This window comes from Macaca thibetana, chromosome 15, assembly GCF_024542745.1.
Source record: "Macaca thibetana thibetana isolate TM-01 chromosome 15, ASM2454274v1, whole genome shotgun sequence".
Lineage (NCBI taxonomy): Eukaryota > Metazoa > Chordata > Mammalia > Primates > Cercopithecidae > Macaca > Macaca thibetana.
This window is the reverse complement of record NC_065592.1, coordinates 47,360,384-47,387,402: the sequence shown is the minus strand read 5'-3', so window position 1 is coordinate 47,387,402 and position 27,019 is coordinate 47,360,384. Positions and strand designations below refer to the sequence as shown.

The 27,019-nt window shown below is 51.3% G+C and overlaps 2 protein-coding genes across 4 annotated transcripts in view; one reads left to right on the top strand and one right to left on the bottom strand.

Annotated features, from left to right (window-relative positions):
- Positions 1 to 25,914, bottom strand: NOL6 (nucleolar protein 6). 2 transcript variants are annotated; one of them, XM_050760747.1, is made up of 26 exons: positions 25,621 to 25,914; positions 10,381 to 10,587; positions 10,179 to 10,295; positions 8,510 to 8,689; positions 7,997 to 8,165; positions 7,713 to 7,847; positions 7,463 to 7,626; positions 7,254 to 7,374; positions 7,014 to 7,072; positions 6,827 to 6,928; positions 6,536 to 6,651; positions 6,197 to 6,374; positions 5,900 to 6,022; positions 5,620 to 5,768; positions 5,418 to 5,493; positions 5,082 to 5,222; positions 4,821 to 4,938; positions 4,581 to 4,735; positions 4,242 to 4,405; positions 3,701 to 3,853; positions 3,372 to 3,469; positions 2,530 to 2,654; positions 2,323 to 2,412; positions 1,733 to 1,927; positions 1,518 to 1,619; positions 1 to 1,298 (listed from the first exon to the last, which is right to left on the bottom strand). In XM_050760747.1, exons 2-26 carry the CDS (start codon positions 10,582 to 10,584, stop codon positions 1,149 to 1,151), a joined length of 3,384 nt encoding a protein of 1,127 aa, XP_050616704.1. In that variant the 5' UTR covers positions 10,585 to 10,587; positions 25,621 to 25,914; the 3' UTR covers positions 1 to 1,148. The 2 variants fall into 2 exon arrangements, with proteins under 2 accessions (XP_050616704.1, XP_050616703.1); XM_050760746.1 differs by lacking the exon at positions 25,621 to 25,914 and adding an exon at positions 11,960 to 12,127.
- A 324-nt stretch (positions 25,915 to 26,238) lies between these two features.
- Positions 26,239 to 27,019, top strand: part of UBE2R2 (ubiquitin conjugating enzyme E2 R2) — a 115,733-nt gene continuing 114,952 nt past the window's right edge. For both annotated transcript variants that reach the window (XM_050760827.1, XM_050760826.1), the window contains exon 1: positions 26,239 to 27,015. In XM_050760827.1, coding sequence (XP_050616784.1) covers positions 26,839 to 27,015 — 177 coding nt within the window. In that variant the 5' untranslated portion in view covers positions 26,239 to 26,838. The remainder of the gene's footprint in view (positions 27,016 to 27,019) is intronic.

Sequence of the window (27,019 nt, the reverse complement as noted above, 5' to 3'; positions counted from 1 at the left end):
TTAAGCAATTTAACTTTTTATTTAAAAGAGATGGGGTCTCGCTGTTGCCCAGACTGGTCTAGAACTCCTGAGCTCAAGTGATTCTCCCGACTCCCTAAGTGTTGGGATTACAAACTGAGCCACCATGCCCAGCTGCAATTTAATTTTAAATCGGCGTTCAAAACAATAGAATTTATGCCACTGTGTGTGCCTGCCAAGTGAATTGAACAGACAGTAACTGCTCTAACAGTTCAGGAAAGATCACCTCAGGCTGGGGGCGAGGGATAGGCTTAAGGAGGGGCACTATTTGAGCTGAGTCTAGAAAAATAGCCAGAATTACAGGAAGTGGAGAGGCCGCCAGAAAGGGGGTGTAGACTAGACTGAAAGGAGGCAGCATTCTCTTCCTTGGGCCCTGGTAGCTCCTAGGGAGCAAGACTTGAGTCTCCCCCATCTCTGCAACCCCACTGCAGGTAGGTAGTAGTGGTAGTTTGTGACATGAACGGACAAACAGCAAGGGCAGATGCAGCCAGCGGGTAGCACCCAGTGCTTTTTGCACCTCTCCAAGACTGGGGGACTACCAGTCCCCCGACCCCTTGACCTACCCAACCCTTTCTTGTCCTCAGTTCTTTTCCACTGTCTCCACCCTGGGAAGTGGCATCAACACAGGAGGGCATTGTGCTCCTTCAGTGTGGTCTATTCAAACACATATAGCCCCTTTCCACTGCTCAGCATTGGTGATGTGACTCTTTGAAGGACATGCTAAGTCTAGGCACAGGTCCTGGCAGTAGGAAGGAGACAGAGCCTCTCCCAGGCACACATCTCCTTCTCTGTTTCTGGAAGAAGACTAAGAAAGGAGTGGGAAATTGGGGAAGGTCCAGGCCCAGGGCTAATAGCTGGATGGATCTCCTGGGTTCAGTTCCTGAGCCGACTCCCACTCCTCTTCTGGGATGGTCAGGACCAGGAGACTACACGGGCCACCATGCCCCTGCCCCAAAGCTGGAGCATCAGAAAGTTGGGGCGGGGCTTTGTTGGAGATGATTCAGCGTGTTCAGCCAGCAGGCCCTCCATGGAGGATTCATGTCCAAGGAGGGTGGAGGTCATCCCACTGACACCACGCTCTAGAGGTTGAATGTCCTGCTGTCCACCTACAGCTTGCTCCAGGGCTGGGATCACACAGTCCACCTCTCACTTCGGGCCTCCACAGTCTGCACCAGGCCTTCACCCAGCACAGCAAAGTCCTCCAGGATTGCTTCTACATTGGGCACCATTACCAGCTCCCCACCTCGAGACATCACCATGCGCCCCTTTGTGCTGGAGGCCTGGGGAAATCAGAGAAGAGATGCGGATTGGGGGTCACAACGGCACACCCAGAGACACCAGGCTGGGTGCAGAGTGGGGGTGGTGCGGATAGAAACACAAGCCCATGCACTCCACACCTGACACAGGTTTGCCCATAGAACAGACTACACACAGACATGCATACCCACACAGAACCACGTGCACACACTCAGGAACACGGCTGTCACCAGCCAGCACACCTTGAAGGGTTGGGGCTGGAAACTGGTGGGCTTCCAGAGGACACCAATCACCTCTCCACCATGCTGGTCATAGAAGAAAAGGGCCAGATCCCCAAAGGCCTCCTAGAAAGGGACAGAACAGAGAAGATTATAGGCAGGCACTTAAGAGTTCCTCCATAGCCTCGGCTTCACCTGGAAGTCCCCTCCCCAGGGTCATTCAGTTGTTTAGGACCAACCCTGAGCTGCATCAGATAGAGCTGAGGAGGATCGTAGCCCAGCACGGGCATCAGAGATGAGGGCCCCGGCTGGCTGAGCAGGCCTCGGCAGAAGGAGGCAGCTGGCGAGTCCACGGCCTGGCGGTGCCGCGGGATATGGCGAGGAGACAGGCGAATCAGCACATCGTAAATGTCCAAGGGTGGCCGGAACACTGTCTAAGGAAGGGGAGAAGGAGGGGTCAGCAGGACCTCCTTGACTGAGGAACTGAACCACAAACCTCTCCATATGCCCACCTTGGTTTCCTCCTCCTTCCCTTTCATCTGACCACCCACTATGGGCCCACCTGCCCATCTGAAGACTGAAACACCAAGACCCACAGAGGAAGCAGCTGTTGCATAGCCTGGCAGGAGGAGCACAGGCTAGAAACAGGAGACCCAGATGGAACCCAGGTTCCCCAGGCTGCCACCCCAGGCACCACAGCAGCTTCAACACCTCCTCCGTTCAGTCTCACCAAACAAGGGGACCTGGCCTCCTGTGAGATCCCCGAACGCTGAACTTCCAAAGACAGAATCCCCAGAGGCCCTGGAGTCACTGCTGGTCAGAAGCTTACCCTGATGTCCCCAGGCCCCCGGGGATCCATGAGCTGCTTCTCTAACATGGGCAGGGCTTCAGCTGCCAGGACCACAAGCTGCTGCAGGATCTGCAGGGTACAGACACATCAGACTGGAACTGACAGTGGGTCTCTCCCAGCTCAGGCTGGGCCTGCTTTTTCCTTGGGAAGAAAACCACGCATTAGGGGGCAGGTATGGGGTTGAACCTGGGCTGAGGGTCCATCCTCTGTCCACACAGAGTGCTTTCGGTCTTGGGGGGTAACAATGACCATGACGGGGAGTTGTGTCCGAGCTGCCAGGAAGCCACTGCGGATCTCCACCTGCTCCTCCACTAGAGACAAGAATGGATCCTGGGTCAGCCTGCTCCTCCCTGTAAGACACCCTCTACTGCCCCGGGTCTTCCTACGGTGCCCCTAACAGCTGCTCATCAGAGGTATTTTTCAACACCCCCCACCAACAAGTGGCAAAGGTGACGAAAGGGACATTGCATTTGCCTCAACTGGGTGGGGCATTAATCTCCCAACCTCAGCCCAGAGGCAGAATTTTCCACTGCTTGGCACCCCCAGTCTGGTTTCCGGGCCTGCACAAGCTGAGTCTTGCCCCGGCCCCCTCCCACTATGGGCTTCCACACACCTGGAGAATTAGGAACCTGACACCCTGCTCTCTGCAGAGACCAGGAGTGCCTCATGTTACAACCAGAAATCACCATTCCCACCCCCACCAAGAGGTCTGAGTATCTATGCTACACTTCCTAGCTCTGTGCCCTAATACTGCTCACCTGGCATTCAGGATTCCCCTTCTATTCTCCTCTTCCTTCCACAGTCCCCCAATGGGTAGCTTGCTTACCACCCTACCATTCTGTCTGTGACAGTTAAGAGCAAATCATGTCATAATGGGCAGGCTGTTCACCTGGACCTCTTCTTCATGTTAGGCTTAGACATCTGGGGCTGGGGAGGCACAGAGAAAACCTAACACTGTCAGGGAAACCCTTGCCTGCAATCCATAAAGGCAGTTCTTCCAGCAGTCTGATCCCTGTTCTGCCACTTACCAGTGAGCTCATTGTTGAGGTTGACAATGAGGGGGTTATTCTTCCAATCAAACGTTGATACCAAGTAAAGGAATCGAAGGAAGCCAACCTGGGGGGAACTAAAGGGCTGGAGTAAGTAAAGAATCCGGGGCCCAGCCACATATCCCCAGGCTTCCCTCAGGCTACGGAGCTCAGACCCCCTGGTGTGGACTGGGGGGTGCAGGGCATCTTAGAACCCCTTCCGCCACTTGCTCAACAACCCATTCCCATGTAAACTTAGGGTGCAGCACGAAGGATGATAGCTGGCCCCAAGGGAACTTCTCAGCTAGGGAAAAAGTGGAGGGAATCACCTGGGAGGGGTGAAGGGCTCAGGGTGCAGGAAAAGGGCAGCGGCCACCAGATCCAGGCTCTCATCAGTGAAATCCTCACCAAGAAGCTGGGCACGCACCCACCGCTTGGCCAGCCGTGCCACACCAGAGAAGGCTGGGTGCTGCTGCTGCAGTCTGGGTAGAGGAGGCGAGTGTCAGCGAGACTCAGGCGCCCAGGGCCCCACCCCGCCACCGCCACTGTTCATCCAGCCCTACCCAAGGCCAGCCTCAGTGATAATAGGTTACATGTGTAATCTCATGTTCTCTTAACAAACGCTCCAAGAAGTTGATCCTAGTGTTATTTCCATTTTAAAGATGAGGAACATAGGGACCAAAGAGGAAAACCTGACCATAGGGTCACAGTCAGTAAGTGGCAGAGCCAGGATACCAGAACCTGTCGGACTCCAGAACTCATACCCCTAACTATGATACCATCTGGCCCCCAGAGAGACAGGTGGCTAGTCGAGGAGAATGGGGGCAGGAGGGGCCTACAGACAGGAAGAAGCTGTGTCAGTGGCCTTACCCGTGCAGGGCACTAGTGAGCAGTGGCAACTGCCTTGTGTCTCTCTCAAGGTGGAGGGAGGCAGGTGTGTCCCTCAGTGAGATCATCCCCTCTGGGCTCTGCACCTCCTTCAGGATCTGGGGCTCCCGCTGATAGGCTACGCGAATCCGAAACACAAATCCATCCTGTTGGAAGAAGGTACGGAAAGAGAAGGATGTGTGGGCCCAGGACCCCGGGAGTACTCTGAAGCCTGCAGCCCTGTTCCCCAGCGTGGCACCCACAGGGGTGTCTTCTTCCATGCCCTGACATCCCTGGTGCCCCCCCCCCCGCCGGGGACATATCTGCCTTCACCAGCCTAACCTTGAGGACATCCGTGTGTGTGGCAGTGGCACGGCACTGCAGACCATGCTGTTGTGTCAACAGCTCTGCCAGGCGCAGCTGGAAGGCAGCTCGGACCCGCTGCACGGCCTCAGCGTCCTGTGGCCACTGGCCACTGCCCTCCAGGTGACAGACCACTGATGGAGAAGAGGAGTCAGAGGTCTCATACTGTGGCCTGGAGCTGGAACTATCCCTCCTACTCCCTCCCAAGGGCCCTCTTACCGGTCATGGGCTCTACATATGCTGGACAGGGCTTATCAAGCCGGGGCAGCAGTGAGGACCGCTCCTGCAGAGGCTCATAGAAGGAGGAGGCTGGTCGGACTGGAGTTGGTGGGAACACCTGTGGAAGAAGGGGGACTGAGGAAGGGGCCTGGGACTGGGAGGGAGTGCCCAGAGTCAGGAGTTAGAAGCAGGGAGTACTGGGTGACTGGAGCAGAGGTGGGGTTACTAAGCAGAAAGGTCACCTGCACCGTTGCACCTCACCTCTGTGTAGCGCAGCACTGGGTGAGCTCCCTGAACAGCAGACACGGTCAGTGGGAGACCCTCTAGCCCCCACAGTAGGCGACTGAGGTCGTCGTAGCAACATACCGCCACTGCCAGGGCCTCCTCGCCTGTGCTGGAGGTCTGAGAGGGAGAAGACGGTCAGGAGGTTGGACTCTACAGAAGGCCAGCTTCACCTGGATTCTGCCCCAGCTCAGGCTGCAGCAGAGCCAGCACCGCCGCCTGCTGGACACGCCAGGAAGTGCAAGCTGGCTGAGGCGGAAAGAACTCTCTCTCCACAGACTCTACAATCACTAGCCTTGACCCCAAGACCCTTACCTGTTTCAGGCCTTGGATAAGTGCATCCAGGGGGCCCCCCACATAGTGGACACAGGTTTCTGGGATGTCGGTATGGCTGAAAAAGAGGCACAGACACAGTGAGAAAATTTGGGGCTATGTTCTTGCTCAACTGCCTGGGCCAGACCCCTGAAAAGGCTCCCCAGCCCATAATGCCTCCTGGAATCCAGATGCCAACACTCACAGTGCCAAGAGGTGGGTGACCACCTGGTGGGGAATAAGGCGCTTCTGGGACATAGAGGCTGCCTCCCAGACTACAGCTTCCCGAATGGCTCCATCCTGGAAACGCCGAAGCTCCGAGCGGAATCCCCAGAACTGGCGGAATTTAGCAGCCTGAGGAGGCAAGGGTGGTAGTAGAGCTGGGGAAGGAAGGGCTCTGCGGACCCTCCCTGACAAGCTTTGGTCCAGGTGCCACGGGGAAGAGCCGCCCCACTCCTTCCAGTGTACATGCCGGGGTCCCTCACCTCAGGCTGGTCTGCCTCTGGACCCAGCTCAAGGACACTGGTCAGTCCCTCAGGCCGGAGGAGGAGTCCCAGGGTCAGGGACCCAGAGTCTTTGTGCTTTGGTGGATCTTGGCTGATGCCCCACTGCAAGATTTCAAAAGGCTGAGCTCAGTCCTCCCATCCTCCAGCCTGGCCTAGAAACCTACTTTCTAGCTAGGTAGAAACACCTTGCTAGAGGAATGGCATGTCCTTTGTGTCTCTTGGGACCCTGGATCCAGCCCAACTCAGACCCAAACTCCCCAAACTACACCACCTCACCTCTGGGACTGGAGGTCGAGAGTGAGCCAGGAGCTTCAGCCGAGTCCCCAAGCCCTGCTCCAGGAGGGTGGTCAGGGGGCCCAAAGCAGCTGAGACATAGTCCCCCCCATTGTCCTGCAGCTCTGGCCAGAGCTTCAGCCGGTGGCACGCTGCCTGCAGGCGACTCAGTGGATGGAGACTGGAGGGGTACAGAGGGCCAAAGAGGAGTAATCAGGTTGCTGGTCCCTAGTACCACCTCCTCCCTGAATGATCTGAGCACCTGTCTGAAGACGTTTGCCCCACCTCTGTAGCCCCAAAGAGACAGGACCCGCCAACATACCCTGTCACCCCTAAACTCACTGCAGGACGTGGTCGAAAGCCCGGATCATGGGTTTGGGAGTCATCAACAGCAGCTGGAACCCGTCGTCAGCTCTGCTGTCCAGCAACGTCATAGACAGCCGTGCCTCATACTGTACCTGGAGCCACAGAAGGGACCATCCCTGTGCCCTTCATTGATCCAAGGGCTTAGACCAGGAGACATGCCCTAAACTTAGCTCTTTGAACAGGAGTTTCTGGGGTTCTGGTACTCACAAAAGGGACAGAGTCTGGGCTGGGACATCAGGGGAACACAGACTGGGGGCCCATTGGTACCTGGTGGTAAGTAGAGGCAGTGACATCAGCACAGAGGTTGAGACGGCCTGAGGAGTCCAGGAAGACAACGGAGAAGGCCTGGTGGAAGTCAGCCAGGGCCGGCTTGGGGGATGTAGAGAGAAGCAGGTCAGGATTGGCACCTCACTTGCAGGCCTCCTGGCACAGACCTGGCCCTTCTCCAACTTACCAAAGACGGATCTGAGCTGAGACATAAACTGATCCCGTTGACTGTCAGGTCTGTAGTGGCTGAAGTGAACCACAAGTGTATTAGAAGGTATCCCTTCTGGGGACCCAGTCCTAATGACACCCTCCCTCAGCTGATTCAGTTTGCTCATCTGTCTGATGGCAAAAAACCAAAAGACCCCTGCTAAGATGAGGATTCCCAAAAGGAGCAGAACCCCGGCCTTTCCCCACCTAGTTGCCTCACCCAGAAACTGCAAGACGCTTCTCAGGACCTGGTAGCCACTCATGGTGGTATGGATCTTGTGTGTAGACACAAGGAAGACAACCAGCATGGAGACAAGGAACCCAGTAAACCCACCCTGGCCCTGAAAGAGACAGAGGGAGAGGCCTGAAGTCAGAGCCTACCCATCACACAGGCACTCAGGTAGGGAGGCTGGGCTACCCCCAACTCACCTTGTCCAGCTCCCGCTGCCGCAGCCAGACCTTCAGAAGTGCCACGCCATCCTTCAGACCCTGGGCTGAACCCAGCATGGTTGACAGGAGCTGCAAATGGGACTCGAGAGCTGTATCCTGAAGGACCCATGTATTGTAGTGGGGGGTAGGGGGCTCTGGGCTACCTGTGGGATGAAAAGGGAAGCCATGAGAGGAAAAGTCCCCCACATCTCTTCCCTCCAGCTCCACCTCAACACCAGGGCCTGCTCACCATCCCCTGCAGGACTCTGCCCTCGGTACCAGGCAGAGCGCACATTGTTCTTGGTTGGCAGCAAGCGGCACGGGCGGAAGAAATGAGGCGGAGGGCACGGATGCAGACGTACAGTGACCAGGCGCTCATCCTTCCCTGGCAGAGACAGCAGGTGCTGAGACTCTGCAGGAGCTCTTGGAGTCAGAAGGCTCCCCATCCTGTCCCCCCATACTTGAGGCCTCTGTGCCCCCTCCTCCAGATTTACCACCCCATGCTATGCCCTCAGCCCAATGTGTGCCTCTCACCACGTGGCCGCAGCAACAGTGAGGGTTTCAGGTGGCAGCCATTTGTGTAGGAGAAGCAAACACTGCCAAAGAGGGGGTCCTGGGCCAGGTGGTGAGCCAAGTGGGCCAGGTAGAGGGCACGCTTGCGGAAGTAGCGCTGGTTCAGCCCATCCTTGTCCTGTAGGATTTCCTGGAGGGGCCAGGGGAGAAGAGAAGGCCAGGCATATAAGTGCTTGTGGAGCTGTGGGCCAAGGTGAAGCCAAGGTGAGAGTACCAGGGCTCCTCTGCTGACAGAAGTGCCTGAGCCACAGTTAGTAACACTATGCCCAGTTCTCATATCAGGAGGGCAAAGTTCCCAAAGGACAGCAACTGGCCCAAGGGATCTAAGCTGCCTTCAGGATGCTTGCAATGGTCTGCTCTTCTGATTTAGAATTCAGGCTTCAATCCCCTGGCAAGCAGCAGATAAGAAAGAGGGATCCAGGATTTGTAGGTAGTCAGGTGGTGGGCCTCTATTCCCTAAACCCTGGACCTTACCCTGGGCATGGTCAGTGCCACATCCACATTGATGTCTGGCCGGATGCAGGTGCCCAGAAGGTAGCTGCCCACAACAGTAACCTGGGCTGGGGGCAGGAAGCGGAAACAGCCCTTCACGGCATAGGGCACTTGGTGGAGGGGCACTCGAACCCCAGCTGGGAGCCATGCCTGGTCAGTGAGCTGTGGGGGCAGAGAAAGGGACACATACTGATTCAACTGCCTTCCTCACATGTACCCTGTATGTCTAGAAGACATCTTAACACATCGGTATGTTTGAAACCAAACTCCCAATCTTCCCATAACTATGTCTTCCTTGCTAAGACAACTCTATATGAGTTTCTTAAGCCAAAACCACTTAAATCACCTTAACTTATCTCTGTTAAGAATACCCATTTTACTACCAAAATGTATTCAGAAATGGATCACTTCTCTAAATAGAAAATTTTTTAAAACAGAGAGAGAAAAAAATTTAAAAAAAAAAAGGATCACTTCTTTACTTTCCTCCCTAGTTTGAGGAGCCATCATTTCTTAGTGCCTAGATTAGTTCCTAACTGGTCTCCCTAATCTCATCGTTGTCCATCTCCATTCTACTTTTGACACAACAGCTGGAGTAAATTTTTCTAAAACTAAACTTTTTAAGGCTGGAAAAGTGAACTTTTTAGGCCAGGTGGGGTGGCTCACACCTATAATCCCAGCACTTTAGGAGGCCGAGGTGAGCAGATTACCTGAGGTCAGGAGTTCAAGATCAGCCTGGCCAACATGGTGAAACTCCATCTCTACTGAAAATACAAAAAAAAATTAGCTGGGTGTGGTAATCCCAGCTACTCAGGAGGCTGAGGCAGAAGAATCGCTTAAACAGGAGAGGCAGAGGCTGCAGTGAACCGAGATCGCACCATTGCACTCCAGCCTGGTGGAAAAGAGCCAGACTTTGTCTCAAAAAAAAAAAAAAAAAGTGAATTTTTAAACATCAGAGGGCATCAGTGCTCTGCAAAATAAAACCCAGCAGTGGCTCCCCATCTCACCCAGAGCAATAGCCAAACTCCTTATTTTGGGACACAATGCCATGCATGATATGCTACCTTTCCCCATCACCTTTCTGAACTCATCTCCTTCTATCTTCCTCATTCATTCCAAGGAATGTACCTGGAACAATCCTGCCTTTGTGCTTTTGTACTGGCTGTTCCCCCTTCCTGGAATGCTTTCATTCCCTTAGATATCTATATAGCTGACTCACCTACTTCAAGTCTTTACACAAATGTCACTTCAATAAGGCCTACTTTGTGAACACCCCACTTAAATTTGTAAACCACTCCCATCCTCTAATACTCCCAATCCCCTTACATTGCTTGTCCTACTTTTTCCTTTTTCCAGTGTTTACCACATTCTAACATTGCCATAGAGTTGACCTGTCATGCTTATCTATTAACTATAACCTCAACATTAGAACATAGGCTATTTACTGATATATCCTAAGAACACAAATACTGCAAGGCATGTAAGTACTTGCTGAATGAATACACAAATGACCACGCTCCCAGCTAAGCTTCCTTGATGTGAGAATGAGCTCCCTGCACCCCAACCCTTAAAGAGAGTAACAGCAAGGCCCCTGTTTGATACACCCCCACTGGAGGTCTCTTGTGCTTCTCAGTTCCCCAGGCCATTTGCTTACCTCTGTCTCAGGGACTGAGGGCACCCTCACAACCCGCTGGTTGACCTCCCGTAGGAAGGCATCAATCCGATCCTTCTTCTTCTCTGACAGCCTTACTTCCTTTAGTAGCTCCTCTACCTGTAAGAGAGGGTAGAAAACAGTCCATCAGCCTCAGGGTCCCAGGTACACCCCTTGAACAAAAGCCCCAGACACTCAACAGTACCTGTAAACGAAGCAAGCTGGAGTGGAACAAGATCTCAGTCTCCCGAAGGTGATTAAGCTCCTCATTGGTAGGCTCCTTGTACAGTTCTGCCCGGCTGAGCTTCACTGGCTGCAGGAGGCCCTTCGCTGGAGGCTCAGCCAATGTACGCTTCCTGGAGGATGCCTTCTTTCCCTCTTTGCCTGTGCCTTCCAGGGCTGGTTCCATCACCTGTGACCAGTGAGGGAGAAGCCATTGTGAGGTAATAGGTATCTAGCATCTGCTGCCTAAAGTGCCACCATGACAGGTTGTGGGTAAAGGCTTCACCTGCTCTGTCCCTCTTTCGAATAGGAGTCAGATTTTGTAAAACTCAGGAGAATCGTTACTTCAAGGAACATTACTGAGTGCTGAACCGAAAATTCCTTAAGAGCTCTTGTGTCTACCTGACTCCACAAGCATGGAGCTCTGTTGAATTGGTAGGGACAGAAGCTGACTGGGCCCAGGTCGGACACGGTGGCTAATGCCTGTAATCCCAGCACTTTGGGAGGCTGAGGTGGGCGGATCAGGTGAAGTCAGGAGTTCGAAACCAGCCTGGCCAACATGGGGAAACCCTGTCGCTATTAAAAATACAAAAATTAGCCGGGTGTGGTGGCACATGCCTGTAATCTCAGCTACTCGGGAGACTGAGGCAGGAGAATCACTTGAATCCAGGAGGCAGAGGCTGAAGTGAGCTGAGATCATGCCACTGCACTCTAGCCTGGGCAACAGAGCAAGACTGTCTCAAAAAAAAAAAAAAAAGAAGCTAACTGGGCCCTGCCCTAAGTAATGCCCAAGTCCCTTGTATTTTCAGGAAGTTTCCTCTTCTGCTGATATAGGCCTGGGACTTCTCAAATGTCTTTCCCATTCTCGCTCCAACCAAAATCCTGCCAGGTTCCATCTCCTCAAGGAAGCCCTGACTGCCTCAGTATATACTAAGTACTCACTGATGGAAGGAGCTAGAACAGACTGGACTCCAGAGGATACATTTAGCCAGTCATTAAATCCTCAAAATAATTCTTGAAGACACTTGAAGTCCCACTACTCACTCGAGGTTCCACAACTGGTACACCCACACCATGAGCAGGCTTCAAAGGCAAGCGTGCACGATCCCAAACCTTTTCCCTTACAGCCGTGGGCCCATCCCCTCCACGATCCCTCTCACCCCAGAGAGCCTTACTGGAGCGCTCCGGGAGAGGCACCGTATGCCCTCCGCTAAAGCGGGGAGCACAGAACTGGACACAAGTTCTGTGGAGGGAGGAAGATCCCGCTTATCGTCAAGGACGACCAAGTTAAGGAAACGACCCAAGTGTGGGTCTCTTCAACTTTGAGGTGCAGATTTCCAGAAGGGAGCAGAGGCTCTACTGGCTTCACTGCTTCTAACCAAATACTGCCAGGCTCCATTTCCCCTAGCAAGCCCTGTCTCAGTGCCACAGGCTGGAAGCATCCTCCAAAATGGGCCGCCGGCATGGCCTTCACCGGCAAGCTGTCAGGCCCCGCCATCTCGGACCCTGCAGCCAAAGGAGCGCACATGGAGCCTCTGTTCCTCCCAGAAGCCTTAACCCACCTCTGGCTCTCCAATCGCTCCGCACAGCTGCTCTCCAGCTGGAGCCGGCCCCATCATTCGGGGTCCAGGACTCTTACGCACTTCAGATTCTAGCCGGGTCTACACGGCATGGCTTCCCACGTGGGCGGAAATGCCGAACTCCAGGCCCAAGTCCAGCCCACCCCAGTTCCTCAGGACTCCACCCACTCCAGAGCTACTGGATTATCCATCGACTACTCGCTTTCCATTGGCCAGTCAGTCTCAAGGACAGCCCTTTAGGGGAGGAGCCAAACGGGTTTCTCTGATTTACGGCCTCTTTGCGCCGCTAGAACGGAAGCCTGACGGTAGCTAGGCGGTTGCTTTGTTTTCCTCACTTCCTTCGCTTGGGTCCAAAAGGGAAGGGGCGAGCTAGTTTGGTCGTTTTGGTCGGGTTGTTTGTTTACAACGGTTATTCCTCCCTTTTTCTTTATTTACTACACCTTATCAGTTAACCTTGTTAGTTCTACCTCCAAAACATACCTTGAATTTACTCAGTTTTCTGTGTCTTGACTGCCAGGTTTAGCCCATAACATCATCTTGTTCCCGGATTATTGTTATGGCTTTTCTCCAGTTTTTACTTGTTACTTAGCTTATGACAATTTCAAATAATTTAGTTAATTTTATTTTGTTTATTTATTTTTGGCGTAGTCTCGCTCTGTCGCCCAGGCTGGAGTGCAGTGGCACGATCTCTGTGCCCTGCAGCCTCCGTCTCCCAGGCTCAAGCGATTCTCGTTCCTCAGCCTCCCGAGGAGCTGGGATCACAGGCGGGTGCCATCACACCCGGCTAATTTTTGTATTTTTACTAAAGATGGAGTTTCCCCATGTTGCCTAAGCTGGGCTCAAACTCCTGACCTCCAGTGACCCGCCCACTTTGGCCTCCCAAAATGCTGGGATTACAAGCCTGAGCCACCGCGCCCGGCCTGTTTTTAAAATATTAAAAATATAAAACAAATGTTGCAAGACTAATATAATGAATGCCCATATACTCTTCACCGAGATTCACTTAGTGTTATTATTTTGCCTAGTTTTATCTTTACCTATGTGTTTACATATTATTTTGCAAAACCGTTTGAAAACCAATCACACATCTCCCTAAATACTTTGGTATGTATCTACTAAGATCAAGAACTACCTCTTACATAAGCACAGCCCGATTATAAAATTAAGGAAATTTAATCGTGATTCAATACTGGTATACAAATTCCATCTTTAAATTTTGTCAATTATTCTAGTAATAACCGTCATATATTTCATTTTATTTCCTAATGTAGGATCATCCAAATTCAACTATTACTATATTACTATATTATTACAAGTGATCTGCCCTCCTCAGTCTCCCAAAGTGCTGGGATTACAGGGGTGAGCCACCGTGCCCGGCGTAAAAATTTGTATTGAAGTACAATATACATAAGGAAAAATTTACATATCCCAAGTGTAAAGCTTGAATACTCACAAAACAAACACACCCATATAATCAGCTCCCAGAAAATAAGCAGAACATTTCCTGCACCTTCAGAATCTCCCCTCATGCTGCCCTCTAATCACTATTCTGACTTCAAACAGTGCAGGTCAGTTTATGCAATAGCTTTTTAAGGAAGGTTCACAAGAGCAGTGTTGTCCATTTTCAACTCATTTTCCACACAGCTGCCAGAATTAGTTTTCTAAAACAGAAATTCTATCATGTCACTTCCTTTTAAAAACTCATCAGTGTCTTCCAATTATACTTAAAACTAAATACGAACTTCAACTTCCATAAAGTCATGATCAATATGGCCCTTCACTTGCTATCCCATCCTTCTTTTTTTTTTTTTTTTTTTTTGAGACAGAGTCTTGCTCTGGAGTGCAGCAGCGCGATCTCAGCTCACTGCAACCTCTGCCTCCCAGATTCAAGAGATTCTCCTGCCTCAGCCTCCCGAGTAGAGTAGCTGGGACTACAGGTGCGCGCCACCACGCCTGGCTAATTTTTGTATTTTTAGTAAAGATGAGGTTTCACCATGTTGGCTAGGCTGGTCTCAAACTCCTGACCTCAAGTGATCCGCTCACCTCAGCCTCCCAAAGTGCTGCGATTACAGGTGTGAGCCACTTTGCCCAGCTATTCCATCTTTTTTGTGAGAGAAGAGGGGCGAGGTCTCGTACTGTCACCTAGGCTGGAATACAGTGGTGCAATCACACCTCAGCCTCCTGAGTAATTGGGACTACACACGCACACCACTACATCTGGCTAATTTCTGTATTTTTGTGTAGACTTTCACCATGTCGTCCAGGCTGGTTTCAAACTCCTGAGTGCAAGGAATCTGCCAGCCTCGGCCTTCCAAAGTGCTGGGATTACAGGCATCAGCCACCGCCTGGTCCCCATCATTTTTCTTGCTACTCCACCCTTGGCTCCCTGAGCTCCAGCAACATCAGCCTTCTTTCAGTTCCTTCGTTGTATTAAGTTCTTTCCTGCCTCTGGGACTTCACCCAAGCTGTTTGTTCCATTTGGAATGTGCTTTCTTGGCTTTTTCTCCTTTTCGTCTTTCACCTCTCAGCACAAATATCACCTCTGGACTCAAGCCATCCTCCCACCCCAGCTTCCTGGCTAGCTGGGACCACAGGCGTGCACCACACACCTGACTAATTTTTTGTAGAGATGGGATTTCACCATGTTGCCCAGGCTGGTCTCAAATTCCTGGACTCAAGTGATCCTCCCACCCTGGCCTCCCAAAGTGCTAGGATTACAGGGTTGAGCCATTGCACCCAGCCCAGGTCTTAACTAAAGGCCTAAAATATGTTCTCTAAACATATTTAGATATGCTTTTTTTTTTTTTTTTCTGAGATGGAGTCTTGCTCTGTCACCCAGGCTGGAGTGCAGTGGTGGGATTTCGGCTCACTGCAAGCTCCATCTCCCAGGTTCACGCCATTCTCCTGCCTCAGCCTCCTGAGTAACTAGGACTACAGACGCCCGCCACCACACCTGTCTAATTTTTTGTATTTTTAGTAATTTTTTGTTTTTTTGGTTTTTTTTTTTTTTTTGAGACGGAGTCTCACTGTGTCTCCCAGGCTGGAGTGCAGTGGCGTGATCTCGGCTCACTGCAAGCTCCGCCTCCCGGGTTCACGCCATTCTCCTGCCTCAGCCTCCCAAGTAGCTGGGACTACAGGCGCCCGCCACCACGCCTGGCTAATTTTTTGTATTTTTAGTAGAGACGGGGTTTCACCATGTTAGCCAGGATAGTCTCGATCTCCTGACCTCGTGATCCATCCGCCTTGGCCTCCCAAAGTGCTGGGATTACAGGCTTGAGCCACCGCGCCCGGCCTTTTGTATTTTTTTAGTAGAGATGGGGTTTCACTGTGGTCTTGATCTCCTGATCTCGTGATCCGCCCGCCTCGGCCTCCCAAAGTGCTGGGATTACAAGCGTGAGCCACCGCACCCAGCTTTTCTTTCTTTTTTTTTTTGAGATGGAGTCTTGCTTTGTTGCCCAGGCTGGAGTGCAGTGGTACATGATCTCATCTCACTGCAACTTCTGCCTCCCAAGTTCAAGTGATTTTCCTGCTTCAGCCTCCAGAGTAGCTGGGATTACAGCCACACACCACCACACCTGTCTAATTTTTGCATTTTTAGTAGAGTAGGCCACCATGTTGGCCAGACTGGTCTTGAACCCCTGTCCTCAAGTGATCTGCCCTCCTCTGTCTCCCAAAGTGCTGGGATTACAGGCGTGAGCCACCATGCCCAGGCCGATATGTTTTCTCTTTCTTTCTCCCTCCCTCCCTTTTCTTTTTTTTTTTTTTTTTTTTTTTTTTTTTTTTTTTTTTTTTTGAGACAGAGTCTTGCTCTGTCACCCAGGCTGGAGTACAGTGGCAAGATCTCAGCTTACTGCAACCTCCTCTGCCTCCTGGGTTCAAGCAATTATCATGCCTCAGCCTCCCGAGTAGCTGGGACTAAAGGTGCACACCACCTCGCCTGGCTAATTTTTTTTATTTTAGTAGAGACAGGGTTTCACTATGTTGCCCAGGCTGGTCTTGGATTCTGAACTCAGGCAATCAGCCCACCTTAGTCTCCCCAAGTGCTAGGATAACAGGTGTGACCCACCACGCCCAGCCTGGCCGATATGTTTTCTAAAATGTTTCTCTTATATCATCCATTTTCCTTTTAGTGTTTTTTTTTTTTTTTTTTTTTGAGACGGAGTCTCGCTCTGTCGCCCAGGCTGGAGTGCAGTGGCGCGATCTCGGCTCACTGCAAGCTCCGCCTCCCGGGTTCACGCCATTCTCCTGCCTCAGCCTCCCGAGTAGCTGGGACTACAGGTGCCCACAACCGCGCCCAGCTAATTTTTTTGTATTTTTAGTAGAGACGGGGTTTCACCGTGGTCTCGATCTCCTGACCTTGTGATCCGCCCGCCTCGGCCTCCCAAAGTGCTGGGATTACAGGCGTGAGCCACCGCGCCCGGCCTTTTAGTGTTTTTTTACAATTTCTGATTACAAATGGTCTCTCCTTTTGTGTCATTTTTATTTTTAAATTTATTACTATTTTTTTATAGACAGGATCTCACTGTCACCCAGGCTACGGTGCAGTTGTAGATCACTGCAGCTTTGGATACCTGGGCTCAAGTGATCCTCCCAAGTAGCTAAGACTACAGGTATATGCCACCATGCCCAGCTAGTTTTTTAATATTTGGTAGTGGTCCTGACCTCATAACTTCAAACAATCCTCCTGTATCAGCCTCCCAAAGCGCTGGGATTATAAGCATGAGCCACTTGCCCAGCCCAGTTGTCTGTTTTTGCCCTTGACTGTAAACACATGGAAACGAGGACCATGTGTACATACTCAATAGCCAGCACATTGTAGGTACTTAATAAATGTTTACTGAAGGATTGTGACCATAGTCAATCCTTTCAGTCTTTCCTTTAACCATTGTCTCCCTCAAATTTTATGCCCCAGTTGCATTGAACTACTTGGGAGTTTTCTTACTCTATTTTGTTTTATTTCCTGGGCCTTTGACCTTGCTGCTGTCTTTGCTTAGAATGTTTTGATTGATAAGGTTTACTGGAGGAATGGAGCTTGTGCTAAGTGTTGAAGCATGGTTTGAATTTGAATTGACAGAGGGGAAGAAGCAGCATCGTTGAAGTCTAAGAAAGACCAAAAAGCTGTGAAATGAATGACGATTCATTCCACACTTAATGATCAAGCCCCGGGATCAAGAATGGTCAAGAATTGACACCTTGTAATCTCAGCACTTTGGAAGGCTGAGGTGGGAGTCCAGGAGTTCGAAACCAGCCTCGAGACCATAGTGAAACTCTATCTCTATAAAAAAAATACAAAAATTAGGCCTGGTGCGGTGGTCATGCCTGTAATCCCAGCACTTTGGGAGGCCGAGGCAGGTGGATCATGAGGTCAGGAGTTCAAGACCAGCCTGACCAAGATGGTAAAACCCCATCTCTACTGAAAATACAAAAATTAGCTGGGCACAGTGGCAGGGGCCTGTAATCCCAGCTACTCAGGAGGCTGAGGCAGGACAATTGCTTGAACCTGGGAGGCAGAGGTTGCAGCGAGCCGAGACTGTGCCACTGCACTCTAGCCTGGGCAAGTGAGACTCCATCTCCAAAAAAAAAAAAAATTAAGGCAACAGAGTGAGACTCTGTCTCAAGAAAACAAAACCAAAAAACAAAAATTAGCTGAGTGTCATGACACATACCTGTAGTCCCAGCTACTTGGGAGGCTGAGGTGGGAGGTAGGATTGCTTGAGCCCGGGAGGTTGAGGTTGCAGTGAGCCATGATTGCACCACGTACTCAAGCATGGGTGACAGAGCAAGATTCTGCCTCAAAAATAAATAAATATATAATTAAAATAAAATTGCATCCTGCCCTAACAGTATTAGGCACTTTTGTAGTCACTTTCACTGGTACTCACCAAAACGTGTAACAATATGATCTACTAACTGCTTGTTTTTATCTGTTTCTGTCTCAGAAAGAGACAAAGTAAGCTCCACCAGGGCAAGGACCACTTATTTCTGCCTCATTTACTACTGTATTCCTGATATTAGCACAGGGCCTGTCACATAGGAGGCACTCAATAAATTTGTTGAATGAAAGAATGAACGAATGAATGGCTCATTTTCAACGGCACTTCAGAGGCTGAGAGGAAACAGACACATAAATGCAGTGCAGCATGGGGGTTGCTATGATATGCACAGATTGCTATGGGCACATTAGAAAGATTACTGTGAGAAAAGGAAAAAACAGTTCAGAGCAGTCTGAGCTATGTGAGGTATGGAACACTCATCAGGCCCAAGGAAGTGAGGACAGGACTTCAATTATGCACCCCTCACACACATGTCCAAAGTCTATTTCATTTTATGTATTTTTGTTTTGTGTTATTTTGTTTATTTGAGACAGGGTCTCCCTCTGTAGCCCAGGCTGGAAAGCACTGGTGCAAACACAGTTACCTGCAGCCTTGACTTCCTAGGCTCAAGCAGTCCTCCTGGCTCAGCCTCCCGAGTAGCTGGGACCACAGGTACATGCCACCACACCCAGGTAATTAAAAAAAAAATTTTTTTTGGTCTTGTTCAGTGGCTCACACCTGTAATCCCAGCACTTTGAGAGGCCAAGGTGGGCGGATCACCTGAGGTCAGGAGTTCGAGACCAGCCTGGCCAACATGGTGAAACCCCTCTACTAAAAATACAAAAATTAGCCAGGTGTGGTGGCAGGTGCCTGTAATCCCAGCTACTCAGGAGGCTGAGGCAGGAGAATCGCTTGAACCTGCGAACTGTCAAGAGACGGAGGCTGCAGTGAGCCAAGATCGCGCCACTGCACTCCAGCCAGGGGGACAAGAGCGAGACTCTGCCTCAAAAAAAAAAAAAATTTTTTTATGTCTGTAATCCCAGCACTTTGGGAGGCTGAGGCAGGTAGATCACAAGGTCAGGAGATCGAGACCATCCTAACACAGTGAAACCCCATCTCTACTAAAAAGATAAAAAATTAGCTGGGCGTGGTGGCGGGCGCCTGTGGTCCCAGCTACTCAGGAGGCTGAGGCAGGAGAATGGCATGAACCTGGGAGGCGGAGCTTGCAGTGAGCCGAGATCATACCACTGCACTCCAGCCTGGGCAACAGCAGGACTCTGTCTCAAAAAAAAAAAAAAAAAAATTATTCGGACATGATGGCATGTGCCTGTAATCCCAGCTACTTGGGAGACTGAGGCAGGAGAATAGCTTGAACCCAGGAGGTGGAGGTTGCAGTGAGCCAAGATTGCACCACTTTACTACAGCCTGGGCGACAGAACAAGACTCCATCTCAAAAAAAAAAAAAAAAGGTAGGTATAGCCAATCTATAGTTTGTTATTTTAATGTAAATTTTTGGTAAACAACTTGGAAACTGCCTCTTCTTTTTTACTTTATTTGTTTTGTTTTTTGTTTTTTGAGACGGAGTCTCGCTCTGCCGCCCAGACTGGAGTGCAATGGCCGGATCTCAGCTCACTGCAAGCTCCGCCTCCCGGGTTCACGCCATTCTCCTGGCTCAGCCTCCCGAGTAGCTGGGACTACAGGCGCCCGCCACCGCGCCCTGCTAGTTTTTTGTATTTTTTAGTAGAGACGGGGTTTCACCGTGTTAGCCAGGATGGTCTCGATCTCCTGACCTTGTGATCCGCCCGTCTCGGCCTCCCAAAGTGCTGGGATTACAGGCTTGAGCCACCGCGCCCGGCCCTTCTTTTTTACTTTAAAAATTCACTTCTGGGCCGGGCGCGGTGGCTCAAGCCTGTAATCCCAGCACTTTGGGAGGCCGAGATGGGCGGATCACGAGGTCAGGAGATCGAGACCATCCTGGCTAACACGGTGAAACCCCGTCTCTACTAAAAAATACAAAAAACTAGCCGGGCGAGTGGCGGGCGCCTGTAGTCCCAGCTACTTGGGAGGCTGAGGCAGGAGAATGGCGTAAACCCGGGAGGCGGAGCTTGCAAGCTTGCAGTGAGCTGAGATCCGGCCACTGCACTCCCGCCTGGGTGACAGAGTGAGACTCCGTCTCAAAAAAAAAAAAAAAAAAAAAAAATTCACTTCTGGCCAGGCACGGTGGCGCATGCCTGTAATCCCAGCACTTTGGGAGGCCGAGGCGGGTGGATCACAAGGTCAGGAGATCGAGACCATCCTGGCTAACATGGTGAAACCCTGTCTCTACTAAAAATACAAAAAATTAGCCAGGCGTGCTGGCGGGTGCCTGCTAGTCCCAGCTACTCAGGAGGCTGAGGCAGGAGAATGGCGTGAACCCAGGAGGCGGAGCTTACAGTGAGCTGAGATCGTGCCACTGCACTACAGCCTGGAGGACAGAGTGAGACTCTGTCTCAAAAAAAAAACAAACAAAAAAACTCACTTGTTGGCTGGGCATGGTGGCTCACACCTGTAATTCCAGCTGTTTGGGAGGCAGAAGCAGGAGCTCAAAGAGTTCAAGACTAGCCTGGGCAACACAGCCAGACCAAATAAATAAATGAAAAGTTAAAAAAAAAAAACCAAAAACATTTGTCATATTGGGGACAGTAGTGTGTGCCTATAATCCCAGCTACTCAGGAGGCCGAGGCGGGAATAAATTTTTTTTTTTTAAGAGATCTCACTATGCTGCTTAGACAGTTTTTTTTGAGACAGTCTCACTCTGTCACCCAGGCTGAAGTGCAGTGGCACGATCTTGGCTCACTGCAACCTCTGCCTCCCGGTTCAAGTGATTCTTCTGCCTCAGCCTCCCAAGTAGCTGGGACTACAGGCACGCGCCACCATGCCTGGCTAATTTTTGTATATATATATATTTTTTTTAGTAGAGACAGGGTTTCATCATGTTGGCCAGGCTAGTCTCGAACTTCTGCCCTCAGGTGATCTGCCCTCAGGTGAGGCTGAGCCTGCCTCAGCCTCCCAAAGTGCTGGGATTACAGGCGTGAGCCACCGCACCTGGTGGCACTTTTTTTTTTTTTGAGATGGAGTCTTGCTCTGTCGCCAGGTTGGAGTGCAGTGGCGTGATCTTGGCTCACTGCAACCTCTGACTCCACCTCTGACTCTGATTCAAGTGATTCTCCTGCCTCAGCCTCCCAAGTAGCTGGGATTACAGGCACGCACCACTATGCCCAGATAATGTTTGTATTTTTGGTAGAGATGGGGTTTCATCATGTTGGTCAGGTTGCTCTTGATCTGACCTCGTGATCCTCCTGCCTCAGCTTCCCAAAGTGCTAGGATTACGGGCATGAGCCACGGCACCTGGCCTGTGGCACTTCTTTTTTTTTTTTTTTTTTTTTTTTTTTTTTTTTTTTGAGACGGAGTCTTGCTCTGTGCCCCAGGCTGGAGTGCAGTGGCGCGATCTCGGCTCACTGCAAGCTCCGCCCCGCCGGGTTCACGCCATTCTCCTATCTCAGCCTCCCAAGTAGCTGGGACTACAGGCGCCCGCCACTTCGCCCGGCTAATTTTCTTGTATTTTTAGTAGAGACGGGGTTTCACCGTGTTAGCCAGGATGGTCTCTTTCTCCTGACCTCGTGATCCGCCCGTCTCGGCCTCCCAAAGTGCTGGGATTACAGGCTTGAGCCACCGCACCCGGCCTGGCACTTCTTAAAATGATTATCTTTCTTTCAAAAAGAAACTATATGGAAATCTTGGTAAGATAAACAGGAGGGAACAATATTTGCTTTAGGAAGGTTAATTCTGACCTTATAAAGAATGAGTTTTACGGGGACCACCTTTTTTTTTTTTTTTGAGTCAGAGTCTCACTCTGTTGCCCAGGCTGGAGTGCAGTGTCATGATCTCGGTGCAATGCAACCTCTGCCTTCTGGGTTCAAGCGATTCTCCTGCCTCAGTCTCCCAAGTAGCTGGGACTACAGGTGCCCGCCATGACGCCCGACTAATTTTTGTATTTTTGATAGAGATGGGGTTTCACCATGTTGGCCAGGCTGATCTCAAACTCCTGACCTCAAATTATCCGCCTGCCTCGGCCTCCCAAAGTGCTGGGATTACAGGCGTGAGCCACCGCGCCTGGCCAACTTGTTTAAGTATGTTAACATATATGTAAAACTTGGACACTACTCTTAAGGAGCCACAGTCTTCCTCTAAAATTAATAGTGGGCTTGCCACGGTGGCTCACGCCTGTAATCTCAGCACTTTGAGAGGCTGAGGTGGGCGGATTGCTTGAGCTCAGGAGTTCAAGACCAGCCTGGGCAACATAATGAAACCTTGTCTCTACTAAAAATACAAACATTAGTCGGGCGTGGTGGCACTGAGCCTGTAGTCCCAGCTACTCCGGGGGTTAAGGTGGGAGGATTGCTGGAACCCAGGAGGCGGAGGTTGCTGTGAGCCAAGTCATGCTACTGCACTCCAGCCTGGGTGACAGAGCAAGACTGCCTCAGTTTAAAAAAAAAAAAAAGAAGAAGAAGTACCCTGGTTGGAAAGTACCAGGTGATGCCTGGTAGTGAACGTTAAGTGCTCTGTTTTCTGTTTTTAAAAAAATTATTATTTTTATTTTATTTTATTTTATTTTATTTTATTTTTTTGAGACGGAGTCTTGCTCTGTCGCCCAGGCTGGAGTGCAGTGGCCGGACCTCGGCTCACTGCAAGCTCCGCCTCCCGGGTTCACGCCATTCTCCTGCCTCAGCCTCCTGAGTAGCTGGGATTACAGGCTTGAGCCACCGCGCCCGGCCAAAAAATTATTATTTTTAAAATTTTAATTTTGAATGCTGTTTTTCTTTACCACCAGAGGGCACCAATCAGTCAAGTCAATCTACATGCCATTATGAAACAATATGAGAAAGCTCTAGGAAGCTGTTTCTAGCATTCATTCTTTTAACAAATATGTTTTGAGCACTTAATATGTGCCAAACATTGGAGTAGCTGGTATACAGTTTCGGAATTTATAGTCTTGAGCACCTACTATGTGCTTGAGAGAATAGCTGGACACAGAGGGTAGAGTTCAATTTGTGATTTTGTGATTACTCATTGTCTTCCTGTCCTTGGCTGTGAGTCTCTTGAGAACAATTACTTAGTGTCTACTTTGTGTCAGATGGTGTGCCTGTTGCTGAGGATTCAGGGATGAATAAGACACAGTGGCAGTCTACTAATAACAATGTCTTACTGGCTAGAATAAAAACACATGAGCTAGTTCTGTGGAATTCCAGTTCCTGTGACCTGAGAATAAAGAGCCTTGATTATAAAACTCATTAACACATTGAGCTTCCAACCTCCCAGCATAGAGGCATGCCCTCAGTGGATGCTTAGTGAGTTTGTGAGTTGACATGAGCCCAGGGGTCGCTTCTGGTCTGGGTGCCATGTATACGGTCCAGTGGGTTAGACTAGGGCTTCATCATCCTCCAGGTCAGGGTGGGGCTGTGATGAGTTTTTGTGGGTGAAATGCTTTGAAGATGACCTTTCTACCTATTTTATCTGCTCACTTGCTATTAAAGGTGTCAACATCATCTTTCACATTTCCGGATCAGTAATCCTCTTGTCCCTAAATTGACTGGTACTGGAGGGAAAGACAGAATGGTACATAAACTTCATCATTTTGATACGAGGGGCTGCATTCACTAGGATACTCCCTCTTCTCTGAGGGGAGCTCTAATTCCATTAGAGTTCAGTCTCAAGACCTGGACAGTAGTATTGGTGGCTAGAAAAGGATGTGTTAAAACACTGAGACCTCACCTTTGAGGGGGAAAAAAAAGGCCAAAAGAAAAGGAAGGGGTGCTGCTTAAATGTGGATTGTGTAGAGTGACTCCATTCCAAAGAGTACAGTATAGAAAAGGGGGAGGGAGGGGCAGAGTAACTTTACAGTAGAAAGACTTGACACACTTCCTCAGCCAGACAATCAAGGTCAACATCAACATTGCTAAGTCATGTTGCTATCTGTGCCCTTAATATGATGTGATGAAATGGCATTTCACCTCTGTGATCTTACCCTCAAAAACTCATAATACCAGTCTAATCATGAGAAAAGCATCACAATCCCAACTGAGGGACAGTCTACAAAATACTTGACCAGTATTCTTCAAAACTCTTTTTTTTTTTTTTTTTTTTGAGACGGAGTCTTGCTGTGTCGCCCACACTGGAGTGCAGTGGCGCGATCTCTGCTCACTGCAAGCCCCACCTCCCGGGTTTACGCCATTCTCCCGCCTCAGCCTCCAAGTAGCTGGGACTACAGGCGCCCGCCACCTCGCCCGGCTAGTTTTTTGTATTTTTAGTAGAGACGGGGTTTCACCATGTTAGCCAGGATGGTCTCGATCTTCTGACCTCGTGATCCACCCGCCTCGGCCTCCCAAAGTGCTGGGATTACAGGCTTGAGCCACCGCGCCCGGCCCAAAACTCTTAAAATCATCAAAACAAAGTCTTTTGCCACAGTCAAGAGGAATCTAAGGAAACAGGAAAACTGAATGTAGTCTGGTATCCTGGATGAGATCCTGGAACAGCAAAAGGTCACTAGGTAAAAATTAAGGAAGTATGAACTTCAGTTAATAGTGATGTATCAATATTAGCTCATTAATTGTAATACATGTACTCTTCTAATGTAATATATTAATAAAAGGGGAAACTGGGCACCAGGTGTAGGGAAACTCGACTATCTTTTCAATTTTTCTATAAATCACTGTGCCTTGGCTGGGCACAGTGGCTCATGCTAGTAATCCCAGCACTTTGGGAGGCTGAGGTGGACGGATCACCTGAGATCAGGGGTTGGAGACCAGCCTGGCCAACATGGTGAAACCCCGTCTCTACCAAAAATACAAAAATTAGCTGGGCATGGTGGTGCGCACCTGTGGTCCTGCTACTTGGGAGACTGAGGTTAGAGGATGGCTTGAGCCCAGGAGGTTGCTGCTAGAGTGAGCTATAATCACTACTGTACTCCAGCCTGGGTAACAGAGTGAGACCCTGTCTCAATAAAAGGGGTGGGTAGTGGTGGTATCCATAATACAGCTATGCCTTAAAGTTTTTTCTTTCAAGTTCCTATGAATCATTTACCATGTGCCAGGCACTACGCTAAATGCTGTACATACGTTTAATCATTATAATTGCTTGTGTTGGGTATAATTAATCCCCTTTTACAGAAGCTGATGAAACAGCCGGGTGTGGGGGCAAGCACCTGTAGTCCTAGCTATTTGGGAGGCTGAGGTGGAAGAATCGCTTGAACCTGGGAGGAGGAGGTTGCAGTGGGCCGTGATCGCGCCACTGTGCGACGGCCTGGGTGATAGAGCAAGACCCTGTCTCAAACAAAACAAAACAAAAAAACAAAAAACTGATGAGACAGGGAGAAGTAATGTGTGGAACTAGGGTTGGAACCAAGATCTGTCCGATTCCGAAATTGTGTGTGTAGAACTCTCACGGTATTCTGGCTTTTCTAGGAAATGTTTTTTAGGCAGTTATCCTAGGACACGCCTTCCTAAGAGAAAGGAGTACTGTATTCTGAACCACGGGGACCAAAGACTGTCCCCACATCTCATTTCGGTTATGATTATCTCGAAAGTCCCTCAGTTCCAGGGTGGACATTCAAGCCAAAAGGACCTATAAGGGGTCAAAGTTCAAGCACAGTTTATTTTACAAATGGGGAGGGCGAAGGGTAGCCCCAAATCACAATGAGAAGGGCAGGAGACCCACTTTGTTATTGTCTCTTTTTCCTCACAACTTCCTCTTTGTAGTTAAGAAGGGAAGCAGAAGCTGACCTTTCTGTCTTACCCCGTTTCTCACGTGGAACTGCCGCACCCAGGGTGGGTAACGTGCCCAAGGGCATATTTGCCTGTGGGCTGGCCTGCGGGAAGGTCTGTTGCCACCGAAAAGACCCACATTCTCAGCACATCCTAATCAAGTAGCTACTAAGTGGAGGGACCGCAGACTGGGTGTCACAGGGAGGGGCCTGCAGCGACCAGGCCCGTCCCAGGATGGCTGCCGAGGCCCCTGGATCCACAGTGGGGAGGGCCCCGAGAACCGGGGGACCTGGGTTCCCTTCCGGGGCACGCCTTTGGAACTGCGGCGTCCAGCCGCACAACCGTCACTATGGGGTCACGGCAATCCCTGCGCCCATCCTCGGTCCCCGCTGCCTCTGGGCTCTTTATAGGCGGGGGACACGCGCTGGCGTCACAAAGCGCCGCGACCGCGCGGGAGGCCAAGAGGCGTGGAAGCGGGGGGAGGAGGAGGAGGAGGAGGAGGAGGTGGTAGTGCAGGAGAGCCAGGCACGGTGGGGGGAGGGGAGGGAGGGGCGCGCGCACGCGCGTCGGGTCGCCAGCCGCTGAGAGCCGCCCAGCTCCCGGCGTGCGCCCCTCCTCCCTCTCTCCCTCCCTCCCTCCCTCCCTGCTTCTCGGCTCCGTAGCTCCCGCGGCGCGAGGCGCTCTCGCTCTCCTCCTCCTCCTCCGCCGTCGCCCCTCCCCCCGCGCAGCCGCCGCCGCCACCGCCGCGAGACCCCCGCACGCCGCTCTCCCCCCACCCCCTCCAGCCCCGCGCGCCCTCCGGTCCCTACGGCCCCCGAAGAGAACGAGAGGGCGAGCGAGCGCGGCGTTCCCGGGCCGGCCCGGCCCCCTCCCTTCACCATCGCCGGCCCTCCGCCGCCTTCCTCCGCTTCCACCTCCTCTCCCCCCCCCCAAAGTTGAGGCCCCCCTCCTGGGGGGGGGAGGACCGGGACCGGGACCCGGAGCGAATTCCCCTAACTCCCTCGACCTCTCCTCTCGCCTGGCCCGAGTGTGAGGAGAAGGGCCCGGCCCGGCCCGCGTCGTGTGTGAGGAGGACCGCGGGCGGGCCCACGGGCCGTGTGGGGCCTGGTCCGGCCCGCCGGGTGTGTGAAGACCGGGGCCCGGTGCGGCCCGGCCCGAGGGCAAGCGGAGGGGAGGGGCCTGGTCCGGCCCGGCCGGTGCGTGAGGACTGGGGCCCGGGCCCGGCGCCGCCGCCGCCGCCGCCGCCGCGATGGCCCAGCAGCAGATGACCAGCTCGCAGAAGGCCCTGATGCTCGAGCTGAAATCCCTGCAGGAGGAACCGGTGGAGGGCTTCCGGATCACCCTGGTGGACGAGTCCGACCTCTACAACTGGGAGGTGGCCATCTTCGGGCCCCCTAACACCCTCTACGAAGGCGGCTACTTCAAGGTAC